The sequence below is a fragment of the Ranitomeya imitator genome, chromosome 2, assembly GCF_032444005.1.
Source record: "Ranitomeya imitator isolate aRanImi1 chromosome 2, aRanImi1.pri, whole genome shotgun sequence".
In the NCBI taxonomy this organism is placed as follows: Eukaryota; Metazoa; Chordata; class Amphibia; order Anura; family Dendrobatidae; genus Ranitomeya; species Ranitomeya imitator.
Genome location: NC_091283.1, coordinates 827,452,094 through 827,478,568, shown reverse-complemented (window position 1 = coordinate 827,478,568; position 26,475 = coordinate 827,452,094). Strand labels below are relative to the sequence as shown.

Here is a 26,475-nt window from a genome sequence, read left to right as displayed (position 1 = left end):
TATGAAGGTTTCCTCTCCTAAGTTTAAGCCTCGTTTCATTGGACCATATAAGATTTCTGAAGTTCTTAATCCTGTCATTTCGTTTGGATCTTCCAGCTTCTTTTGCCATCCATAATGTGTTCCATAGGTCGTTGTTGCGGAGATACGTGGCGCCTATGGTTCCCTCCGTTGATCCTCCTGCCCCGGTGTTGGTCGAGGGGGAGTTGGAGTATGTGGTGGAGAAGATTTTGGATTCTCGTGTTTCGAGACGGAAACTCCAGTACCTGGTCAAGTGGAAGGGTTATGGTCAGGAAGACAATTCCTGGGTTTTTGCCTCTGATGTTCATGCTGCCGATCTTGTTCGTGCCTTTCATTTGGCTCATCCTGATCGGCCTGGGGGCTCTGGTGAGGGTTCGGTGACCCCTCCTCAAGGGGGGGTACTGTTATGAATTCTGTTGTCGAACTCCCTCCTGTGGTCGTGAATGGTACTTCGGCGAGTTCTGTCTATGGGCTCCCTCTGGTGGCTGTGAGTGAAGCTGCTGATTCTGAGGTTCCTTACACAGGTGACGTGGTTTATCCTTTGGTTGACTGCTCTATTTAACTCCTCTCAGATCGTTACTCCATGCCAGCTGTCAATGTTTTTGCATTGGTTCAGTTCGCTCCTGGATCTTTCTGGTGACCTGCCTTCTCCTGCAGAAGCTAAGTTCCTGATAGTCATTATTTGTTCACTGTTTTCTTGTCCAGCTGGTTTTCATGATTTTGTCTTGCTAGCTGGTAGCTCTGGGATGCAGAGTTGCCCCTCCGCACCGTGAGTCGGTGCGGAGGTCTTTTTTGCACACTCTGCGTGGTCTTTTGTAGGTTTTTGTGCTGATCGCAAAGTTACCTTTCCTATCCTCTGTCTATTTAGTAAGTCTGGCCTCCCTTTGCTGAAACCGGTTTCATTTCTGCGTTTGTGACTTTCATCTTTACTCACAGTCAATATATGTGGGGGGCTTCCTTTACCTTTGGGGAGTTTCTCTGAGGCAAGGTAGGCTTTATTTTCTATCTCTAGGGCTAGATAGTTCTTGGGCTGTGACGAGGCGCCTAGGTCTGGTCAGGAGCGCTCCACGGCTATTTCTAGTGTGTGTGATAGGATTAGGGCTTGCGGTCAGCAGAACTCCCACATCCCAGAGCTCGTCCTGTATGAGGTTTAACTATCAGGTCATTCCAGGTGCTCCTAACCACCAGGTCATAACAGATGCCCTCAGGTAATTACTCCCAGATCCTTCTCTACAAGTGACTCTCCTATATGTACTCCCTCTAGAACATATGATGCCCTCAGGTAATTACTCCCAGATCCTTCTCTACAAGTGACTCTCCTATATGTACTTCCTCTAGAACATATGATGCCCTCAGGTTATTACTCTTAGATCCTTCTCTACAAGTGACTCTCCTATATGTACTCCCTCTAGAACATATAATGCCCTCAGGTTATTAAACCCAGATCCTTCTCTACAAGTGACTCTCCTAGTTGTACTTCCTCTAGAACATATGATGCCCGTATATTATTAGTGCATAACTTTAGATTTCTCCTCATTGAAATCATCTGCCACCTAGACGCCCACACACTCAGTTTGTCAGAGTCATCCTGTAACTTATGAACATCCTACATAGACTGAACTATACGTAGTGAGGTGACATCTGCAAAATACAAATAATAATAATTCCGACCTCTATATAATTAATTAGTTGAATAGCAGCAGACCCTGCACTGAACCTTGGGGGTCACCACTTATAACCAGAGACTATTCAGAGCAGCCGTTGTCGTCTTTGAGACAGTTTTCTCTCCGATTACAAACCTTATTTTCTCATTCGAAACATCAAAATCAAATCATTTTCTGATGACACATTCCCTTTACATTCTATTAACCAGAGAATATACAGTGGACACCTTTCTAGAATACCTTTTTTTTTTTTTTTTTTAATGTCAAAAATTTTTCTGATGCGTAGATTGAACTTAGCGGCTTTATTTTGTAAATGTAAACTTGATACAATTTTTTTTTTTTTTTAAATGGTCATTTTTTTTTCACCTACCGGAAAATTTTTGGAAATATGTAAAAGTCTGTATTTCTCTAATTTGCTTATATTTTTCTTCATTTAGGAACACGTAACAGCTATATCATACTCTATGTTAAATTGCAAAAAAATAATAATAATGACATGTGCAAAATAATTTAGGAGCGAGCTGCTGAGTCACTGCCGGCATAGGAGTCATCATTGACCGGGAGATTAGTGATGTCATCGGCGGTGTCTAGTGACCTCACAGCTATCAGCTGCTAAGACTATGGTCAAGCTTGAGACACTGTCCCTGTCGAACGAGGAAAGGAGAGAGTCAATCAGCCCAAAATCTTCTTGCCCTTTCGCCTTGTAAGACTGACAAATGTATATATTTCATGGACTCGTCCTTCAAGACATGCCCGGGCAATTTCTGGGCTGTATTTCGAATGCACTAAAATCAAGAAACCTGGAGCGAATATTGAGCGCAAAGTAAATCTGCAATGCAAAAAAAGGGTCTTCTGGCTGTCAGTCTCGGTAGATGTGGCTAAACAATATGGCACTGGAGAGGCGGCGGCGGTGATCTATAGGTCAGTAAATACGTGGCATCCTGGTTAGATTGTCTCCGTGCATTTATCTATCTACAGAAGGAGTCTCAGCTGCCGGGGCTTCCGATAAGGAACCTAAAACACGGGAGAAAAACAAGAACGTAAATATGATATACATATACACTTATGGATAGAAGGAAAAAAACTCTATAAGGCTACATATTGTACAGTCCACCACTGTGACAGGCCTAACCAATAATTAACCTCTTAATGACCAGGGCTTGTTGTCCATTTTTTTTTTTTTTTTTTTTTGGGGGGGGGGGGATACTTACAACTTTCTGAAGTTTTTTTTTTTTTTTTAAATACATACATAAATATATATAGATACACACACACACATACATATTTTTTATATATTTAAAAAAACAACCATTCAGAAAGATTATATATATATATATATATCCGGCAATCTTTCTGAAGGGGTTGTTTTTTAAAATAAATAAAAAATATGTGTATACGTATGTATGTATGTATGTATGTATGTATGTATGTATGTATGTATGTGTATATATATATATATATATATATATACATATATATACACACATACATACAGTGGGGCAAAAAAGTATTTAGTCAGTCAGCAATAGTGCAAGTTCCACCACTTAAAAAGATGAGAGGCGTCTGTAATTTACATCATAGGTAGACCTCAACTATGGGAGACAAACTGAGAAAAAAAAAATCCAGAAAATCACATTGTCTGTTTTTTTATCATTTTATTTGCATATTATGGTGGAAAATAAGTATTTGGTCAGAAACAAAATTTCATCTCAATTCTTTGTAATATATCCTTTGTTGGCAATGACAGAGGTCAAACGTTTTCTGTAAGTCTTCACAAGGTTGCCACACACTGTTGTTGGTATGTTGGCCCATTCCTCTATGCAGATCTCCTCTAGAGCAGTGATGTTTTTGGCTTTTCGCTTGGCAACACGGACTTTCAACTCCCTCCAAAGGTTTTCTATAGGGTTGAGATCTGGAGACTGGCTAGGCCACTCCAGGACCTTGAAATGCTTCTTACGAAGCCACTCCTTCGTTGCCCTGGGGGTGTGCTTTGGATCATTGTCATGTTGAAAGACCCAGCCACGTTTCATCTTCAATGCCCTTGCTGATGGAAGGAGGTTTGCACTCAAAATCTCACGATACATGGCCCCATTCATTCTTTCATGTACCCGGATCAGTCGTCCTGGCCCCTTTGCAGAGAAACAGCCCCAAAGCATGATGTTTCCACCACCATGCTTTACAGTAGGTATGGTGTTTGATGGATGCAACTCAGTATTCTTTTTCCTCCAAACACGACAAGTTGTGTTTCTACCAAACAGTTCCAGTTTGGTTTCATCAGACCATAGGACATTCTCCCAAAACTCCTCTGGATCATCCAAATGCTCTCTAGCAAACTTCAGACGGGCCCGGACATGTACTGGCTTAAGCAGTGGGACACGTCTGGCACTGCAGGATCTGAGTCCATGGTGGCGTAGTGTGTTACTTATGGTAGGCCTTGTTACATTGGTCCCAGCTCTCTGCAGTTCATTCACTAGGTCCCCCCGCGTGGTTCTGGGATTTTTGCTCACCGTTCTTGTGATCATTCTGACGTGGGATTTTGTGTGGAGCCCCAGATCGAGGGAGATTATCAGTGGTCTTGTATGTCTTCCATTTTCTAATTATTGCTCCCACTGTTGATTTCTTCACTCCAAGCTGGTTGGCTATTGCAGATTCAGTCTTCCCAGCCTGGTGCAGGGCTACAATTTTGTTTCTGGTGTCCTTTGACAGCTCTTTGGTCTTCACCATAGTGGAGTTTGGAGTCAGACTGTTTGAGGGTGTGCACAGGTGTCTTTTTATACTGATAACAAGTTTAAACAGGTGCCATTACTACAGGTAATGAGTGGAGGAAAGAGGAGACTCTTAAAGAAGAAGTTACAGGTCTGTGAGAGCCAGAAATCTTGATTGTTTGTTTCTGACCAAATACTTATTTTCCACCATAATATGCAAATAAAATGTTAAAAAAACAGACAATGTGATTTTCTGGATTTTTTTTTTCTCAGTTTGTCTCCCATAGTTGAGGTCTACCTATGATGTAAATTACAGACGCCTCTCATCTTTTTAAGTGGTGGAACTTGCACTATTGCTGACTGACTAAATACTTTTTTGCCCCACTGTGTGTGTGTGTTTATATATATATATATATACACACACATATTTTGGCGCTGGACTGTGCCCGTCGCTGATTGGTCGTGGCTGCTTTGCCACGACCAATCATCGAGTTGGATTTCTGTGACAGACAGAGGCCGCGACCAATGAATATCCGAGACAGACAGACAGAAGTACCCCTTAGACAACTATATAGTAGATTATATATATATATATATACGCTAGATGGTGGCCCGATTCTAACGCATCAGGTATTCTAGAATATATATGTTGTTTATTTATGAAGATTTTAGAATAATACAATGAATACACAGAATTCGGCTGGCCGGGCGCGACCAATTAGCGAAGCGTGGTTCAAATTCCACGCCTGTCGCTGATTAGTAGTATATAGCACAGCCAAATAGTATATAACACAGCCCACGCAGTATATAACAGCCCACGTAGTATATTGCACGTAGTATATAGCACAGCCACGTAGCGTATTACACAGCACACGTAGTGTATTACACAGCCCACGTAGTGCATAACAGCCCACGTAGTGCATAACACAGCCCACGTAGTATACTGCACAGCCACGCAGTATACTGCACAAGCACGCAGTATATTGCACAGCCACGCAGTATACTGCACAAGCACGCAGTATATTGCACAGCCTACGCAGTATATTGCACAGCCACGCAGTATATTGCACAGCCACGCAGTATATTGCACAGCCACGCAGTATATTGCACAGCCCACGTAGCATATTGCACAGCCCACGTAGCATATTGCACAGCCCACGTAGCATATTGCACAGCCCACGTAGCATATTGCACAGCCCACGTAGCATATTGCACAGCCCACGTAGCATATTGCACAGCCCACGTAGCATATTGCACAGCCACGTAGTATATTGCACAGCCACGTAGTATATTGCACAGCCACGTAGTATATTGCACAGCCACGTAGTATATTGCACAGCCACGTAGTATATTGCACAGCCACGTAGTATATTGCACAGCCACGTAGTATATTGCACAGCCACGTAGTATATTGCACAGCCACGTAGTATATTACACAGCCCACGTAGTATATTACACAGCCACGTAGTATATTACACAGCCCATGCAGTATATAACACAGCCATGTAGTCCCACATAGTATATAGCACAGCCACGTAGTATATAGCACAGCCACATGGTATATTGCACAGCCACATAGTATATTGCGAGACCGCTACGTCATCTCCGGTCATTGCTGCAATGCATTCTGGGTACCGGAGCAGCACGCAAGGAGCGGGAAAGGCCTGGGCTGGATCCGGGGGCCGTCGGAGGGTGGGTATATAATAATTTTTTAAATTATCTTTAACATTATAAGTTGGTCACACAGAGGGTTAATGGCAGCGTTAACGGACTGCCTTACACTGTGTTATGCCACGGTGTAAGGCAGTCCGGTTAATGCTATGTGGGCGCTGACTGGCGGGGAAGGGGGGGGGAGTAGGGAGGGGGCACTGACTGCAGGGGAGGAGGGAGGGGCCAATTCACGGCTGGACTGTGCCCGTCGCTGATTGGTCGCGGCCTCGGGCCACGACCAATCAGCGACGCAGGATTTCCGTGACTGACAGACAGATGGAAGTAACCCTTAGACAATTATATAGTAGATTTTCAATTTTTATATACAATAACATGTGTAATATTTAATAAATATTACATAAATCTACATTTCCACTTCACCATCTAATGTCATACTCACCACTGGCATCGCGCCTCCACCGCCTCTTTCCGAACTAATCTCTTCTTATCGTCCAGTGGTTTGGCTAAGGCACGGATCACTTGTTGCTTGTAAGGCAGGAGCTGTGAGGACGAGTCGCCGACACTTATTATACGATTTGCATTATAGGGGTCATCCAGCCTTTCGCTGCGCTCTATTTTTTTTTTTTTTGCATCGTCGATGTAAGGTCATTGGGACAACACTACAATAACGTGCGCCAGCGCAGAAGGTACAAGCCGCCCTGCAAACCAACGTACGCACTGAGGAGGGGGCAGATTTCGCCTAAGCACAGGGACCCCCCAATAAATAACTGGGGCGCCAAACCATGACCGATGACATGTTTTAAGTATACACCGCCAAGTCTGGAAAGGTTAATGACCCCCTTTAAGTCAGACATAATGAAATAATACAAAGACAATTTACCATATGCAAAGGGAGCTTTGTAAGGGCCAGAATACACTTCAGAGCTGTAATCCTCACCGCCTGCAACACAAGGATAAAAGCACACACAGGATTAGGGACTTCTCAAGACAAGGGATAGTGGTAAGAACGCCTACAATGGAGGACACACCTATGGCACGAGAATATATGGTCTGTATATGGGTCGGCCACCTTTTTATTTATTACAGAAGTGATGTACTGAAGGTTAAAAATAATTTTTTACTGTATTGTAATGTTTTTGTGTGGGGTAACTGAATGATAATGTACGGCATTGGTGAATCCGGCCTACCATGCTGGGGCTAGACGTCAAGCGCAGGAGCTTGGAGATGAAGGTGTCTGTGTGGACTCTGAGGATTTCGGCAGCGTCTAGCAGCAGCGGCTCCAGACAGGTCAGTGTCGACAGCTGGACGACGTCGTCAGGGCAGGACAAAGCCTCGAGAAGCAGCGAGATCAGCTACAGGAAAGTGGCGCGAAGGTTACAGAGTTTTATAGAAGTTTACACTCATTTTCTGTCCTTAGCATCAATGCATGATCAGTGGGGATCGGTGCAGGAGCGGTCACGGAGGTCGTGTGTGGCAGCGTCAGTAACATAATAGTATGTCTTATGTTGGATGTAGGTGTATACAGCGGGCTCAGGAGCTGAGCCTGCTCCATATACAGCACCAACCACTGTATAGTAGTGATCAGTGAACGTGCGCAGATAAGGTGTTATCCGAGCATGCTCGCGGGCTAACCGAGCGACTTCCGCGTGCTCGAAAAGTATATTTGAGTCCCCACGGCTGCATGTCTCACGGCTGTTCCTAGTTTCCAGAATCCACGGTTCCTCTTTTGATGATCTGTCCTGGCGCAATGTGTGCAATGATCACATTGGACAAGGCCGGCTAAGCGGAGCGGCATTGCCGGCAGGTAAGAGGGGGGTTGCAGGGCTCCCATCTAGCGGCCTTTAATTAAACCATTACAGTAAATAAGGTCAAGAAAAAAAAAATGGCAAAATTGCTTTTTCGGAAGCTACAACCCCCCAAAAATGCAATTTGAAGCAATTAAAACCAAGTAGCCCAAAATGGTATAAAAACTGACTCTTGGATGCTAAAAAAAAAAAAAAAAAATTAAAAATTTTCATAGATAGAAAATTAAAAAAAAGCCGCAGTTCAGTATTTTTTCCGCTACTAAAAAAAAAAAATTAAAAAAAATGTATAGATGTAATCAATCTGATCTAGAGAACCATGATGCCAGGTCATTTTCACTGCACAACAAACACTATAAAAATGAAACTCCCCCCAATTATGGTGTAGTTTATTCATTTTTGCTTTTTTCTTCAGAATTTTACCGCATTTGGAGTTTTACGTTCCCTGTTTTTCAGCACATTACACGGTAAAACGAATGGTATCAAATAATACAATGTGTCCCGCAAAGAAACAAAACCGTCACATGGCGGTGATCTCCTTACCGATGGGAGCTCCGTCATAAGAACTTGCTTTGGCAGACAGTTCAGCACGTGGGACAAGGCTTTAAGGTAATTGGGTTTGTCGTCTATATGAAAAGGAATTTACAGAAAGTGAATCCATTCATCGCGCATCGTCTGCAGGGACGTGGAATCTAAAGCACGGCGTGCGCTCGTTACCTCCGCTAGCAGCATGGAAACCTTGCACCAGTTTGGGAACGTTCTCGGTGAAGAATCTCTGGCGGAACATGATGCGGATGTCGGCGTGACACGCTTTGTTAAGGATATCTGGGGAATCGGAGACCAGAAGAGAGAACATGTCTGCAGCCAGGGGTCCGAGACTTCTGTCAGATAACAATCCGATCATCTGCAAAGCAACCAAGATTATTTTACTTGCTGATATACCGCCATCATATTCTGGAGCTTTACAGACATCATCGCTGTCCCCAATGGGGCTCACAATCTAAATTCCCCATCAGTCTGTCTTTGGTGACAGGGAGAAAAAAAAAAATCGGGAGTAGAGTGAGGAAAAATCGGGAGGAAAAAGGAAAAATCAGGAGGAGAGGGAGGAAAAATCGGGAGCAGAGGGAGGAAAATCGGGAAAACAGGGAGGAAAAATCAGGAGGGAAATCAGAAGGAAAAATTGGGAGGACAGGGAGGGAAATCGAGAAGACGGAGCAAAAATCGGGAGGGAAATCAGGAAAAATCGGGAGGACAGGGAGGAAAATCAGGAGGAAAACTTGGGAGGACACGGAGGGAAATTGGGAAGACGGAGGGAAATCAGGAGGAAAAATTGGGAGGACAGGGAGGGAAATCAGGAGGAAAAATTGGGAGGACAGGGAGGAAAATCAGGAGGACAGGGAGGAAAAATCGGGAGGAAAGGGAGGAAAATCAGGAGGGAAATCAGGAGAGAAATCAGAAGGAAAAACGGAGGGAAAATCGGGAGGAAAATCAGGAGGGAAATCAGGAGGGAAAATCAGGAGGACGGAGGAAAATTGGGAAGACGGAGGGAAATCAGGAGCAAAAATCAGGAAGGGAAATCAGGAGGAAAAATCGGGAGGACAGGGAGGAAAATCGGGAGGACAGGGAGAAAAATCGGGGAAAACAGGGAGGGAAATCGGGAAGACGGAGGGAAATCAGGAGGAAAAATTGGGAGGACAGGGAGGGAAAAATTGGGAGGACAGGGAGGGAAAATCGGGAAGACAGGGGAGGGAAATCGGGAAGACAGGGAGGGAAATCAAAAGGAAAATCATGAGGAAAAATCAGGAGGAAAAATCGGGAGGACAGGGAGCAAAATCAGGAAGAAAATCGGGAGGGAAATCATGAGGGAAAAAAAGAAAAAAAAGAAAAAAAAAAAAAAAAAAAAAAAAATCGGGAGGACAGGGAGGGAACCCCCCGCAAACATGGGGAGAGTACATGTTAGGAGATAGCGGGTCTTGTATAACTTGGAAATAAAATTACTTAATATAAAATATGTTCTGCAAATACAAGGACAAGTCTGCCAGTAACCAGAGAAGCAGCAAGTCACGGCTGCTTGAAAACACAAGATATATAGTTTATGATGTTGATTATTCCCAAAAGGGAAAGGAGTAAAAAATAAATCATGCATGCAACTTATACATTTGTACTCTAGACGTTAAGGGTTAACTGGTTTGCCTGCAGCATGAACTTTGGTTGTTGTTGGGCCTACATCCTGAGTTTATTAGGGAAGTGAAGGGCGGGGATGATAACCAGATGTTCTTCAGCTTGTAGAGCTGTAGAACATATTTCAGATTACGCCATGGAATAAGACAGACGGTAGGGGGCTGAGCTTCTCCAGACTTCAACAGGCGTCAGAACTGCTCTAATCTTTGTCTCCAGCCATAAAGGCATCGATTGTCCATCAGCCTAGAGGAACTACAACTTTATCAGTCTGTTGGAGGACCCTCTTGTGATACTCAATATCTGCCTCAACTGGGACTGAACAGAGCGAGAAGGTTTTCACCACTAAGGAAACACAGGGCTGGGTGAGTGAGCCATTGACTCCCTGCTTCTTCTTTGTTGGAGAGACACAGGGGAGGAAGATGGGGGGTGGGAGGCAATTTAAGGGATATACATGCTCGCTGCGCTCGTAGGTTTGGTTGCTTATATTAATCTGCTTTTTGAAACAGGAAAGGCGACTACAAGTGTGAGTGATTGCCGGTGAGGAATCGGATCTCATCAGGGATTTCTGACGAACTGATCGAACTTTTCATTGTGCTGGATCCTGGATGGTGGGAAGTGAAGACCTCAATCTACACGGTGACAAAGAGACAGGAGAGAACGTCTGCGTTTCCTCGATTGCTGCCCAAAAAGAAGGCGCCTTGGATCAGAAGTTAATTACTGGTACAGGACAAACTATCTAGAATACTTGGCTGTAGAAGTTCAGTGTTATCAGCGACTCCCGTTATTTCCCACTCATCTCTCCGGTGTTGACCACTCCGCCAAATGCCATTACTGAATATATCTGCAATGTCACAACAGGATACCAAGGTGGCATTTCTTCATATTATTCATCCAGAAAATACTCAAGAGTTCAGCTCTCTAAATCAGGACACGACAAAGCCCCAACAAAGAGGGCGCGATGAACGAAGGGAACCAACGGCAATCTGGGATCATCCATGGAGTCGATTCGAGCAGATGACCTTGTTAAATGATCTGCCGGACCCTTACGCGTGTCCAGTCAAATTTTATAAAGGGGTGAACAGCATATTCCACCTGTACAGCGCCACCTGGAGCGACTTGGCTTTTTTCTGCAGGGTAGCAGCTAGCGACAAATTTGTTCTCGAGGTGCAGAAAGTGGACATGTGGGGAGAGGAGGTGCCAGACATAGAAGACCAAAAAAACCAAGAAATCTGGCCGGCAGTTTATAAATCGCCTTCGGACTCTGGCCAGAAAACTTGCGGGTGAATTGTCTTCGGGGCTATTTGAGGTTTATCAGGAAAGTGATGAGACGGTCATGGAGTATTATGACAGATGCGTGAGTCTAGCCAAGGATCAGGACTTTGATGTCTATAATGACAAGGGCAGGGATGTTCGCATTCTAAGAACCTGCTTCTACAATGGTTTGCGAGAAGATCTGAGAAGAAAACTAATAAAGATCCGTCCAGAATGTATGTGCGTGCCGCTACAGCAGATGCTGCCGGTGCTCCGCTTTATAGTGGAGCAGGATAATAAAAAGATGGAGGAAAAGATGAAGAAGCAGCCTGTGCCCGTTACGCTTTCCGTAGCCACCTCTCATGGCACAATGCTCGTGCCGGGAATAATGGAAGACGGAAACGTGAACGTAGAAGAGACTAAATAGAAGGGATTGTGCTATCAGTGTGGTGGGAAGGGACACCTGAAGAGAGAATGTACCGCTGGGTGGAAGGTCAAACCATAAAGTACAAGTTGGCAATCCTGAGTCAGCCCTTCATGTCGCAAATTTGGAACATTAGATTTTTGCACTTATTGTAAAGTCCCTTTTTCATTAAAGGGAAAGTGCAGCGATTTTTATATTAATTATAGATGCTACTACATGGGGCTGCATGTTGGGAGAATTGCACATGGAAAGGGCTGCTGCTACTTGTATAAGGCTGTTTATTGGGGGGGGGAGGCGGCATGGGGAAGGGGATGATGATGATGCACGCTGAGGGGCTGTGCAGTAAGGGGGATGCTACTTGAGTAGGTTTGAAAGCTGGGAGGCTGTGTAGTGACGGTGGTGATGCATGCTGGGGGCTTTGCAGGGAAGGGGGTGTGATGATACTGCAAGCTGGGGGTTGCAAGGGGTAGGAGATGATGTTACTTGCTTGGGGTTGCATGTTAGTGGGCTGCGCAAGGAAGGGGGTGATGTTTCTTGTGTGGACTGAACGCTGGGGGGACTGTGTAGGGAAGGGGGTAATTATACATGGTGGGGGGCTGTGCGGGGAAGGAGGCGATTATGCATGTTGGGGGGTTGCACAGAAAATGGGATACTGTCAGTTACCTGGGATTGCATGTTGGGGGGCTGCACAGAAAATGGGACACTGTCAGTTATGCGGGATTGCATGCTAGGGGGGCCGTGTAGGGAAGGCTATGATGATGCATGCTGGGGGACTACACGGGGAAGGGGATGATAATGCATGCTGTGGAGCTGTATGGGGCAGGGTTTTTACATTTTTATTATCGCTTTTCCGAAAAATATAAAAAAAAAAAACATAGCCACGATTGTTCAGTTTTGATGGAATTCAACTTTTCCTGATTGTACGCAAGTCTCAGCACCACCATTTTGAAGAGTGCGCAGAGCTTTTCAGGGGGCGTAACCAATACGTAGCATTGCTGGCAGAATCATCATAGTGTACATCACAAAGTGGCATAAACGAAAGAAGCTTGCTCCATTAACCCCGTACATTCTGTCATAATTTGTCACTTTTGTGCTGTGAATTATGAGGATAGTAGGTTGCACTTTCGCACGATTCTCCGCACATTCTTCAAAAAGGTGGTGATAGCCGAGACTTGTGTAGATACGGAAGAAGTCAAATTTTTACATTTATCATATTACAAAACGGAATAAGTAAACTGCAAGTTTTATTATTCAGAACATAAAACTGAGTTTTGCAGAATTTGTTGGCTATACAGAAATACAAAAACATAAAAATACAAAAATATAAAAGTAAAAAAAAAAAAAAAACTTGCACAATTTTTGATGTATACTGTATTAAAAACTTTAGCAATGCCCCAATAAAGCATTGAATTGAAAAGCTTTGATATAGATAGATGGTATGCACGGCCTCCTCATCCCCATCCTGGTATGCACAGCCCCCTCATCCCCATCCTGGTATGCACGGCCTCCTCGTCCCCATCCTGGTATGCACGGCCCCCTCGTGCCCATCCTGGTATGCACGGCCCCCTCATCCCCATCCTGGTATGCACGGCCCCCTCATCCCCATCCTGGTATGCACGGCCCCCTCATCCCCATCCTGGTATGCACGGCCCCCTCATCCCCATCCTGGTATGCACGGCCCCCTCATCCCCATCCAGGTGTGCACGGTCCCCTCATCCCCATCCTGGTATGCACAGCCTCCTCATCCCCATCCTGGTATGCACAGCCCCCTCGTGCCCATCCTGGTATGCACGGCCCCCTCATCCCCATCCTGGTATGCAAAGCCCCCTCATCCCCATCCTGGCATGCACGGCCCCCTCATCCCCATCCTGGTATGCACGGCCCCCTCATCCCCATCCTGGTATGCATGGCCCCCACCTGAAAAAAACATTTAAAAAATAAACCATCCTACTTACCGTCCCTGTGCTCCCTCGCAGCATCATGTTACGATGCCAGCAGCTCCGGTGACGGGGCGATCACGTGTGCCCGCTGCTAAAGAGAAATGAATATTCACTGTGCCACTGCTGGAAGCCGGCGGCTGTGGCTACTATGCCGGCTATTACAGAGAAATTAATATTCATGGCCAGCGCAGTGAATATTCATTTCTCTTTAGCAGCGCACACAGGCTTAGCCGCAGCCGCCAGCTCCTGTGACCTGCTGCTCCGCCGCTGCCCCTCCATCCTTTGGGACCCTCACTCTAGTATAAGCAGAGGGGGGCTTTTCAGCACAAAAAATGTGAAAAACGTAGCTTATACCTGAGCATATACAGTATGTTCACAGAAATTATTATTTTCATAAATTCTTTTTACAATACATTATTAATAATGGATCATAATATCCCGAGATACAGACCTATCGGTACCTTGTATTCAGATTACACATCCACCAAGCCTCGTGTCTTTTCAAAGCCGCCACTGTTTCCTCTCATTACTGGTGAATACATGTTCACTGGCATAAACCATGATAATACAAGGTACCGATAGATCTGAATTTCAGAAAGTATATTATGCTCCATTATTAGTTATTTAGATTTTCCATCAAAGTAGGTGAAAAATCGAATGGATTCGGACCAGAATGTTCCTATTTTTCCCATTGTTTGTCACACTGAGGTATAAATGTTTATGGATAATAGAAATATTGCAAGACCAAGAATTTATGAAAATTAATTATTAATTTTAATTTCTGTAAATATTCTGCTTCTGCAACAGCAATAACAAAATGCAAAATACAATACACGCTCTCTTGTATTTTGCACATATCCTGTATATTGTATATATAATGTATTTCCTTAGGTTTTGCTTTTTGCACAATTGTCACGCAATGTTATATATATATATATATATATATATATATATATATATATATATATATATATATATATGGTGTATATATATATATATATATATATATATATATATATATATATATATATATATATATATATTTATATATATATATATTTATATATGATGCATGTTGGACATTGTATGTCATTTGCTCTTTCTTGTCAGCATTATCACAGGTTTTGCTTTCTAGGCATATGAAGGGGTTAATCTAATTGTTAATTCGTAGTAATGAGCGGACGTACTGGGCCCAGGGGGGAATAAAGAGGAGGGAGACCCCCTAAGGAGACAGACCCTTACATCGTTGGACGCTGGCAGGGTCACCTTACTCTTGTGTGGGCACCGACACTCGACTATGGCAGCAACCTCCGGAGACTGATGACAGGCGGTGAATAACGTCCGCAGGGAGGTACACTACTGTGGCGGGCACAACGAGTCCTCCTCCCAGGATGGTGACCCAAGATGGAGGACATCTATGCCACCTGGGGAAAAAAAATGTGCTGAAGACCTTAGACAGGTCGAATCTGCCTCCTATGGGCACTAGGCTAAAACTAAGCTCCGTAGTGTCAGATGAGACACTATTTCACCTAGTGTCGAGCTTCATCCATGGTCCCGGCTCCCCCAATGCTACCGATAAGAAACACGCAACCCCCCAGGACGATTCTGTAGTCTCTTCTCAAAACACAATTCTTAAATTAAAATAATTAAAATTTATTTAAATATAATCTTGTCTGGTTAACAAGGGGGCCACGCAGAGCAATTATATATAAAAAATACAGAATGAATTACAAAAATAATAGTATAAGGTCAGGCAAAAATGTTAGTAAAAATAATTGACTGTCAGGTAACACTTACAGAAAACAGAGCAAAAACTGCTGCAAACTACGGGCCCTTCCGATTCATAACCGGGAAAAGAAACTACACAGATTGCGCCTCAATTCAGGACTCGGACTCGGTTACAAATCAAAGCCAAAACCTGACAACCTGGACAATCACTGCATTATAGACAAAAGCATCTAACGGTGTAATTAATCTCTCAGATTATAAACCCAACAAAGTGGAGCTGGCCGTGCTCTCTAGAGGACTCATTTTGTCCTACTAAGGCCCTGGATAAAACTGAACTCTGCAGTGATCTGGAACATTAGTTCAGGAGACTGCGCCTGAGGGAATATTTAATTGATACAGAAGTTTCAGAAAACACTCGGACTAAAGGGAAAGGGATCCTAACAACCAAGAAGAGGTCAGACTGGACACCTTCACCTGGACGAGATCCTCATTTGGATAAATATAGATTACTTCAGACATTTTATAAAAATCCACCATCATAGACACTAACAGGAGACAAGCATCCAACATCGGTGCCCAGGAGATAAAGGCCATACAGTCTCTGAAAACCAACAAAGAAATCATCATCAAACCTGCTGACAATGGTGGTGCGACAGTCATGATGAACACATCGGACTACATGAAGGAAGCAAACAGACAACTTATGGACACACGCTACTACAAAAAATTGGAGTCGAATCCTACACAGGATTATTACAAGGAACTAAACAAGTTGGTATCTTGTCTGCTTGACGAATCCATAAGAGCCGATGACCTGATACCCGAAAGTCCAAGAATAGGGACATTCTACATGCTTCCCAAAATCCACAAAGACCGATTATCTCATGTGTGGTCTTCCGGTATCTGGATGGGTAGAGGGTATACTTAAACCAAAGGTAAAGGATACACCCAGCTTCATTCAAGACAAGACTGGCCTACTGAATAAACTAACATCAATAGGTCCTCTACCAGAAGGAACCATCCTGGCCACCATGGAAGTGGAATCTTTGTACTCTAACATCCCATACCGGGATAGATGCCTCCAAAGTCTTCATGGAAAATCTAGGAATTGATGCAGATTCTGTGGTGAAACTTACAAAATTCTCATCCTCACCCAAAATTACTTTGAATTTGTTACAAAGATATATCTACAGGAGATGGTACAGCGACGGGAAGTAGAATAGCTCCAAAGTATGCAAATCTTTTCACGGCCAAATCTAAGAACCATCATTGTCAGTAGCTCCCTGTCCTCTCCAACAGCTGCAGGAACCTTTCCCTATAACCAGAAAAAAATGTAAAACCTGTCCAATTATAATGACCCCGGATAAGAAAGATCCAACACTCACATAAGGACTACAAGATCCCAGATACTTTCAGATGCGTCACGTCTAATGCGGTGCACCTATATGTAACAAACTTCCCGCCCTTAATTATATGTACCAAATGTCCAGCTTGGAGTCTGTATGTAGGGGAGACAGGGCAAAAACGTAGAACAAGGAAGAAACCTCATTGCCACACAAACACAAGAAAAAAAATAGATCTACCCAACATTTTTGTATCCCTGATCACAGCATCATGGACATAAAATTACAGTATTAAAAGGTAACTTCAAGTCTCAGAGAGACAGAAGAGTCTGGGAATATAAACTTATGACAACCTTTGACACGCTCAGAGAAGGAATGAATGTGTTGCATGGATTTAGGTCTTTCTACATCAACTAAGACTTCGTGGGGGCATCACAACCCTGGACCAGACCTCAATCATAGGACAATAACATTCTCACACTCCTTATCTACGAACTATTCCAAAATTTACAACCACAACTGTTTATTCCTCTCCCATATTGATAGTTCTGCTTCACGTCACTTGTCTTATCTACTGCGTTATTCCGGTGTACGGTTGTGTAAAAATATGTGACTTCATATTTTGTGTTATTCTACGCCTGATGCCATTAAAAGGTATTAACCACTGAGGACTCTCAAATTGTAATATTTGTCAGAGATGATGACTTTTGATATGATGGATTAAGACACTACAGATGTCAAATCACCGTAAACAATTCATCCTTGAAAAAAATTCTTAGAAATGTGGAAGAAAAGGGAGTTTTCATTTGAACTAGATTCATCTGGTTAAGGTCAAACAGTGAAAGGAATGCTCATGTAGGCACAGATGATAACCACAGAAAACAAGAACAGAGAGAAAGGGTTTTAATCTGTTCTCCAGTTTGTACCTTGCAAAACAGACTAAACCCATACGGATCGTTAGCATCAGAAGACTTCACGGAATATCGAATTGGGGCAGTCAACAGAGTAATATGGTTTGGGAAGCGAGGGGTTACAGTGGCGGGACCATTACAGGAGCGGGAAAACAGGATTTTTGGTTGCTTACCGTAAAATCTGTTTCTTGAAGCCTCCATTGGGGGACACAGGAACCATGGGTGTATGCTGCTGCCACTAGGAGGCTGACACTATGCAAATAAAAAAGTTAGCTCCTCCTCTGCAGTGTACACCCCACCGACTGACATTATACTCTTCAGTTAGTGAGAAAGCAGTAGGAGATAATGAAACAAGGTTGAAAAACCATAACCACAAACTTGAGAACTGTAACGTAAGAACAGTCATAGAACAGATAACAACAGAAAACATTGGGAGGGAGCTGTGTCCCCCAATGGAGGCTTCAAGAAACAGATTTTACGGTAAGCAACCAAAAATCCTGTTTTCTTTATCGCCTCTCATTGGGGGACACAGGAACCATGGGACGTCCCAAAGCAGTCCCAAGGGCGGGAAAACAGACTTCCATCAGGTCAGAGGACTCACCACTGCCGCCTGCAGGATCCTTCTGCCTAGGCTGGCGTCCGCTGATGCGTAGGTATGGACCTTGTAAAATTTGGCGAACGTGTGGATGGAAGACCAAGTTGCCGCTTTGCAAAGCTGTAGGGCGGAAGCCCTGTGGTGCACCGCCCAGGAGGCGCCGACTGCCCGGGTAGAGTGAGCCTTAATCCCAGGAGGGGGCACTCTGTTCTTGACCCGGTAAGCCTCCAAAATTGCCGTTCTGATCCAGCGAGCAATAGTCGCTTTAGAAGCCGGCTGGCCTCTGCGCGTGCCATCAGGAATGACGAAAAATGAATCCGTCTTCCGGAAAGAGGATGTTCTATCCAGATAAATCCTCACAGCCCTGACTAGGTCCAGTTTGTTCAACGATCGCTCCAGAGGATGAGTCGGAGCTGGACAAAAGGAAGGTAGAACGATGTCCTCGTTGAGGTGGAAGGTGGAAACCACCTTAGGAAGAAAAGAAGGTGGAGGTCGGAAGACCACCTTGTCCTGGTGAATGACCAAAAACGGAGGGCGGCAAGACAGTGCCGCCAGCTCGGAAACGCGGCGAATGGACGTGATGGCCACAAGAAAGGCCACCTTCCAAGATAAAACTGATAGAGGAATCTCCCTAAGAGGTTCAAAGGGAGAAACCTTCAAAACGTCCAGTACCAGGTTTAGGTCCCATGCCTCCACAGGGGCCCTGTACGGCGGGACGGCGTGGGCTACCCCCTGAAAGAAGGTCTTAATCTGTGGCCGAGAGGCCAAGGTCTTCTGAAAGAGGATGGAAAGCGCAGAGACCTGACCCTTCAGGGAACTAAGAGCCAGGCCCGAATCCAGTCCTGCCTGAAGGAAGGCCAAAAGAGAAGGCAGGGAAAAAACCATAGGCGGCACGCGGTTGGACTCGCACCAACGGAAGTAGGCCTTCCAGGTGCGGTAGTAGATCCTGGAAGACGAAGGCTTCCGAGCCTGAATCATGGTGTGAATCACCCGGTCCGAAAGGCCGGACGCTCTTAGAACCGCGGTCTCAACAGCCACGCCGTTAAACTGAGCGACCGAGAATTCGGGTGGCAGATCAGACCCTGGGACAGCAGATCGGGCCTGTCTGGAAGGCACCAGGGAGCGTCCGCGAGAAGGTTGACGAGCTCCGCGAACCAAGCTCTCCTGGGCCAATCCGGGGCGATCAGGATGACCGGCACCCCTTCCGCTTTGATCTTCTTCAACAGTTTGGGAAGTAATGGAAGGGGTGGGAACAGATAGGGCAGCTCGAACTGTGACCAAGGAATGGCCAGAGCATCGACGCCCACTGCGAGAGGATCGCGTGACCTGGAGACGAATTGTGGAACCTTCCTGTTGATCCGAGACGCCGTGAGATCCACATCCGGAGTTCCCCATCGAAGACAAATCTGATGGAAGACCTCCGGATGCAGGGACCATTCCCCTGCCGCGAGACCCTCGCGGCTGAGGAAGTCGGCGGCCCAGTTTTCTACGCCGGGGATATGCACCGCGGATATCACCGGAACCGTTGCCTCTGCCCAAAGGAGGATCTTGGACACCTCGGCAAGGGCCAAGGAGCTCCGAGTCCCCCCCTGATGGTTGACATATGCCACAGCCGTGGCGTTGTCCTTCTGGATCCGGACTGGAAGGCCCCTGAGGATCCTTTCCCAATGGCGGAGGGACAGAAAGATGGCCCGAATTTCGAGGACGTTGATCGGCAGCGCGGACTCCTGCAGCGACCAACGGCCCTGAACCGTCAGGTGGCGAAAAACCGCACCCCAGCCGATCAGGCTGGCATCCGTAGTCACCACCTGCCAGTGAACCGGAAGGAAGGACCTGCCCTGGGAGATGAGAGGAGACGTCAGCCACCAGTTGAGAGACCGCTTGACCCGAAAGGAGAGTCTGATCGGCCGATCCAGGGAGAAGACCGACCTGTCCCACTGAGACAGAATGGTTTGCTGAAGGGGTCGAGAATGGAATTGGGCGAAGGGAATCGCTTCCAAGGTAGCTACCATCCTCCCCAGAACCTTCATGGCCGATCGGAGGGAGGGAGGCCGAGGACCCTGGAGCAAGAGAATGTCCCGACAAAGGGTGGATCTCTTGTCCTTGGGAAGGAAGACTCTGGACTGACGAGTGTCGAAGAGCATGCCCAGAAAGATGATGCGCTGAGAAGGAATAAGGCAGGACTTCTTCCGGTTGACCAGCCATCCGAAACGGGATAAGGTGTCGAGAACAATGGACAAGCTTTCGTGGGCCTGAGCAAAGGACGGAGCCTTGATGAGGATGTCGTCGAGGTATGGAAACAGAACCAAGCCTCTGACTCTCAAAATGGCCATCAGCGCCGCCATGATTTTCGTGAACACCCTTGGCGCGGTTGCGAGACCGAACGGCAGGGCGACGAACTGAAAATGATCTTGTTGCACTGCGAAGCGCAGGAAACGGTGATGTCCGGGAAATATTGGAACATGTAGGTAGGCGTCCTGGATATCTATAGAGCATAGAAATTCCTGAGCCTCCATGGAAGCAATTACTGAACGAAGGGATTCCATCCTGAAGTGTCTCAGGCGAACCCTCCTGTTCAACAATTTGAGGTCCAGAATGGGACGAACCTTGCCGTCTTTTTTCGGTACCACAAAGAGGTTCGAGTAGAAACCCGTGTACCGTTCCTTTTCTGGGACGGGAACGATTACCCCGGATTTGAGCAGAGAAGCGATGGCTGCGAAGAAGCCCGGAACCAAAGCGGGATCTTTTGGAGGACGAGATTGGAAGAAACGATCTCTGGGTCGGGAGGCGAACTCTATTTTGTATCCCGAAGACACAACTTCCCTGACCCATGCATCCTCTACTGCGGAAATCCAGACGTCCCTGAAACGGAGAAGACGGCCCCCCAACCTGGGAGTTGGGCTGGAGTCTTGCCGAGAGTCATGCGGAAGTGGATCTTCCAGTCCTGGGCCTGGACGATCTACCCTGGGAATAGCGAGGACGCCAGGACGGAGTGGGCCTGAAGGACACCGCCTTCTTCTCTTGACGTGCCTGTGGCCTCTGTTGCTGCTGGGAAAAGGAGTTTGACGCAGCGAAGCGACGAAAAGGCCGGAACGAGCGAAACTGCCGTCTAGGAGGAGGGCGACGAGGTTTAGCCTGGGGGAGAAGGGAACTTGTGCCCCCAGTGGCGTCCTTAATGATCTGGTCCAGCTGGGAACCAAAGAGACGAGAGCCCTGGAAGGGCAGACTAGTGAGGGACTTTTTGGAGGACAAGTCCGCCTGCCAGGCCTTGAGCCAAACGGTCCGGCGGATGGCAACGGCATTGCTGGAAGCCTGAGCCGCACAAGAGGCGACATCCAGGGAGGCGGAAACCAGGTATTCACCAGCGTGGGAAATCTGGTTGGCAAGTTCCGCTAATTGCGCGGGAGGAGCCCCGTCCAGGATACCTCGCCGCAGATCCTTGGCCCATTTTGAGATGGATTTTGAGGCCCAAGTGGAAGCAAAAGCCGGGCATAGCGCTGCTGAAGCCGCTTCGAAGGCAGATTTTGCGAAGGATTCTATAACTCTGTCGTTAGAATCCTTCAGAGACGCTCCGCCGGACAGTGGGAGCACCGTGTTGGTGGACAGCCTGGACACAGGTGGATCCACCGAGGGAGAGACCGTCCAATTGGCGGTAAGATCTGGTGAAAAAGGATATAACACCCCCAGGCGTTTTCCCCTCTGAAAACGTCTGGTCGGATTCTCTCTCTCTCTGGCCAGGATTTCCTCGAATTCAGGATGAGGGGCAAAAAATTTTGAAGGTGGTTTGGCCCGTCTAAACGAAACCGCCTGATCTGCGGGTTCCGTAGAGGGATCCTTAATGCCACAGGTTTGGTTTATAGCCCGAATGAGGTTCTGGACCGACTCACTCATGGTGGCGATTTGGCTAGGATCCAACTCCGACATCTCCTCTGAGGGCGCATCAGATAAAGCCTCGCCTGACTCAGGGGAGGCGGAACGGTGCGACACCAACCGCGGGGGAGGGCCGTGCGGCGAGATGGAACGCGATGGCTAATCAAGGAGGGCTCGGGCGGCGGTTCCTGCGACCCGCTGGCCACTGCAGGGGTCTGCAGGGGTAACCGATCCAGCGCGGACACCAGGGTTTGAGACACCCGTGTTAAATCGGCCACCGATTGTGACAGAGAAGCGGCCCAGCCTGGGATGGGGGGATCACTCTCGGGCGGAACAGCCGGGGAATCCTGGGCGGTGGGAGCAATCGGGTTGCTGCAGGACTGACACAGCGGGGAGGACTGACCTGAGGGAAGTTTGCTGTTACAGGACGAACATGCAAAGTACGTGACTAAGGTAGTAGATGAAGAAGAAGTAGGGGGGCGAGAGCGGCCCCCTTTAGAGGAAGACATTTTGAGGGACCCTGAAGATGCCAGTTGGTTAGGGGACAGTGGGCAGAGGGGGGTGTCAGACTGCAGTGCAGCTACTCACGGACCCGGTCCTGGAAGATGTCCCACTTGTCCTTGGTGGAGAAATCCCCTGGTGCTGAGCTCACAGAAGATGCGGGCGAAGGAGCGTGGCGCGCTGCGTGAGGCACTGCAAGGGCTGCTGCTGTGGTGTGAAGCGATGCTCACACCAGACGAGTGTCCCACAAGGAAGGGGGCGGAGCTAGACGCAGAGGCGCCGGTGGGCAGGTCATAGTATGTCGGGCGGGAAAAAGCCCGCCCGCAGAAGCGGAAGTGACAGATCCGAAGACCGGAAGTAGGCCCCGGCCGAAGCCGGGGCCTAAATTAGGAACCGGTGGCCGGGAAACGAGCCGCGGCGCCGGTATAGAGCGCCGGAGCTATGCGCCGCGACGGGAGGCTGGCGGCACAGGCGCCGCAGCCTGCCAGGCTGCGCCGCTGAAGGGCGCCGCAGATCCACCTCCCGCGGCGCCGGAGCAGTGCGCCGCGACGGGAGGCCGGCGGCACAGGCGCCGCAGCCTGCCAGGCTGCGCCGCTGAAGGGCGCCGCAGATCCACCTCCTGCGGCGCCGGAGCAATGCGCTACAGCGATAAGCAGCGCGATAGACTGCAGGGCTGCTGCGCTGAGGACTGTGCCCAGTGAAAAACCGCCGCGCTGATAGTGCGCCGCGGAAAGGAGCGAACAGCAGCCAAAAGCTGCCAAGAAAGAAGGTGCTGGTCACGGGTGAGAGCGCTGCGGCCAGAAAAGGGCCCCGCGCTGGAGCAGAAGGCCCTTGCAGAATGGGGAAAATGCTGGAACTCCAGGAACCGATAAAATATCGACCGCGCCGCAAGGATACAGGCGATGACCGGGTAAGAGAGGGTCACCGTCTGGGAGCCCTTAACAAGAATCCCCCCCCTAACAAGGATCTGGGATGGGATAGGGGAAATACTCACCTAAAAAACATCCCACGCCGTACTAACCTTAAAAGAGGGTGAGACATCCAGGGCTGATGGACGTCCTCGTCTCCTCCAACCGACAGGCTCTGGTGGGCGAGTGGGTGGGGGACGGAGCCAGGACCGGACTTCTGAGCACGCTGGTGTGCCAGGATCTTGGTCCTGGTGAGGGATCTATGAGGATACGGGGTGGCAGTACACACCGTACTCATAGTCCGCTTGTGGGAATACAGGTGTGACTGTTCACCCTGTATCCCTCCGAGGAAAACTGAAAGAAAACGACGCACATTGAGGTAGATAAGGGTCTAATGAAAGACCCGTGTCCACCTCCTACTGACACTAAGCTAAACTGAAGAGTATAATGCCAGTCGGTGGGGTGTACACTGCAGAGGAGGAGCTAACTTTTTTATTTGCATAGTGTCAGCCTCCTAGTGGCAGCAGCATACACCCATGGTTCCTGTGTCCCCCAATGAGAGGCGATAAAGAAATTACTGTTTTGATGGCAGCAATTCAGCTAAAATAATTCCTTTAGTGAGGATATTGGGGATACGCTGCAAAAAAAAAGTTAATACATTATGGGTGAAAGATGAAAACAGATGTTGGACTTTTAAAAGTTATCCGGCAATAATGGAACTAAAACTGAAGGTAACCCCGGTGTGTGTCCGACAGCATACGCCGATTAAGGAACAGAAGGGCACCACCAGCTTCACCTATACCTGGAAATGGGGATTATAATTATTTACAGGTAAAAGCAAGTCCGAAACTTAAAGCAGGCCCTTCACTAAAGGTTTCATGTTGAACTGGACACAACATGTAATAGTGGCTGCAGGACTGTATAAATGTTTTTTTGTTTTTTTTTTTATTTCGCCTCTTCATTACGGAGATATTACCAATTAAAATATTTGGCATCTAATGAGTTAACTTTTGTTAAATCTACGTGGGTGTTATCTCAGTTTTAACTGGGGACCTATTATAGTCATCGGTGCTCTACTCCCAGCGCTTTCTAATCATACAGGAAGAGGTTAGACCAGGAAGATCTCAACATACTGAGAACTTGTTCTAAGCTATGGAGGGGGCGTGTTCTTTTTCTAGTGTGCTGCTGCCTGCTTATGATTGGTCAGTGTCATACAGCGTGAAGAAGTACACGCCCCCAATGAAAACTATCTGATAACTCATTAGGTGCCAAATGCTTTGATTGCCATTATCTTAGAGGCAAAATAAAAATAAAATATTTAACGCATATATTCTGCTCTGCAGCCATTATTTCATTGTGTGTCCAGTCAAACATAAAAAAAAATTAGTGAAAGGTCCTATTTAACCTAAGTTAGCCAGAATGGCCGTCATAGTTAAAGCCTCTTCATTGGTTTAAACATTTAGGTGCATGGGTAATAGGAATTTTCCATATTCCGCGGGTGGGTTATCTAATTTGGTTGTTTTTTTTTTTTAGTTAAGGGAAAGATCTTGCTCATTATTCTAAGGAATTCTGAAACCTAACTGTAAATCTTTTACGGGGAATTTTAATCCACATGAAGAGTCCACGACACAAGTGATAACTCCATATAAGTGAATGACTCCACTGCAGATATTATAGAGTAACTGTAATTTTTATTTCATAAATCAATAGTACACATGAAATACATTTTGTATCATATCTTCTAAAATAAAATCGATTTCTTTCTCTACCAGGACTGATTATTGATTCTCAAAATTCTCAATTCTCGTGTAAAAATCTATCTTCAGTTAAAACAGATTTTCCAATTACTGAGATACAGGAAAATTGTATTAGTAGCAACGGTCATCTGCTATATAGAGGAGAAAAAGGAGGAGAAGCTAGACGCGCTCCTCCTCTCCATAGAACTTACAAGCGCTGACTTTCATCTATCAATAACAGGAAATCTATATTCACAGAAGACCACTTACCAATTAAATTCTGAATTTTGAAAATCAATGATCAATCCAGGAGAAGAAGGAAGAGGATTTTTCTCATACGATAAATTACAAAACTTCTTATTTTTCATGTATACTATGAATATATATATACATATATATATACATACATATATATATATATATATATATAATACAAATTAAATTCAAGGTTACTCCTTAAAGACAGTATCCACTGTGAAAACTCCCACTATGGCAGATGCAACTCTCTCTCAGATGCTGAAATGACCTAGGAAGGAAGGTACAGTATTTCTGACATTGATGCTTTGTTCTGAAATTATATTTATGTAATCTGCATCAAGTATTTCTTCTCTGCGAGGAACCTAATATATAGAACCAGCTTAAACCTCAGCCCGTAATGCTCCTGTCCACCGATGCAGAAAAGGCATTCGAGAGGGTGAACTGGATATTTACGAATGAATTAAACGCTTTCTCGACTGGGCCCAATATTTTACAATGGATTTTAGCGTTGTATTCAAAACCAACTGCCTGTGTAAAAGTTATCGGGGTCCTATCTAAGGATTTCAGTATGTTTAACGGCAAGCGACAAGGGTGTCCGCTTTCCCTTCTAATTTTCATTCTCACATTGGAACCCTTTCTTAGGAGTAATAAATCTAATAACAGAGTAGGTCCCTGAATTCGCAGCTCTCCTTACAAGATCGCGGCCTATGCTGACGACCTGCTTTTCTTCATCAATAAACAGACCATTTCTTTACCTAACTTGAGGACAGAATTCAGTACATATAATAGCCTTTCAAACTTCAAAATGAACTTTTCCAAAGCCTTGAACATTAATATTCCGCATTCCGTCCTGGCACACTTGGAAAACATGCTTTAATTTTCAATGGGCCAAGACAGCCATAAAATATTTAAGAATATTGCTACCGAATGAAATTCAACTACCATAACTTACTCTCTTATTTTCCGAGG

At 46.2% G+C, this 26,475-nt stretch overlaps 1 protein-coding gene across 2 annotated transcripts in view; it reads right to left on the bottom strand.

Annotated features, from left to right (window-relative positions):
• Positions 1-1,965: 1,965 nt before the first annotated feature.
• The window catches only part of MMS19 (MMS19 homolog, cytosolic iron-sulfur assembly component), an 80,242-nt gene continuing 55,732 nt past the window's right edge, over positions 1,966-26,475 (bottom strand). For both annotated transcript variants that reach the window (XM_069754033.1, XM_069754034.1), the window contains exons 26-31: positions 8,578-8,764; positions 8,404-8,486; positions 7,246-7,410; positions 6,939-6,998; positions 6,498-6,598; positions 1,966-2,696 (exon numbers count right to left, since the gene is read on the bottom strand). In XM_069754033.1, coding sequence (XP_069610134.1) covers positions 2,669-2,696; positions 6,498-6,598; positions 6,939-6,998; positions 7,246-7,410; positions 8,404-8,486; positions 8,578-8,764 — 624 coding nt within the window. In that variant the 3' untranslated portion in view covers positions 1,966-2,668. The remainder of the gene's footprint in view (positions 2,697-6,497; positions 6,599-6,938; positions 6,999-7,245; positions 7,411-8,403; positions 8,487-8,577; positions 8,765-26,475) is intronic.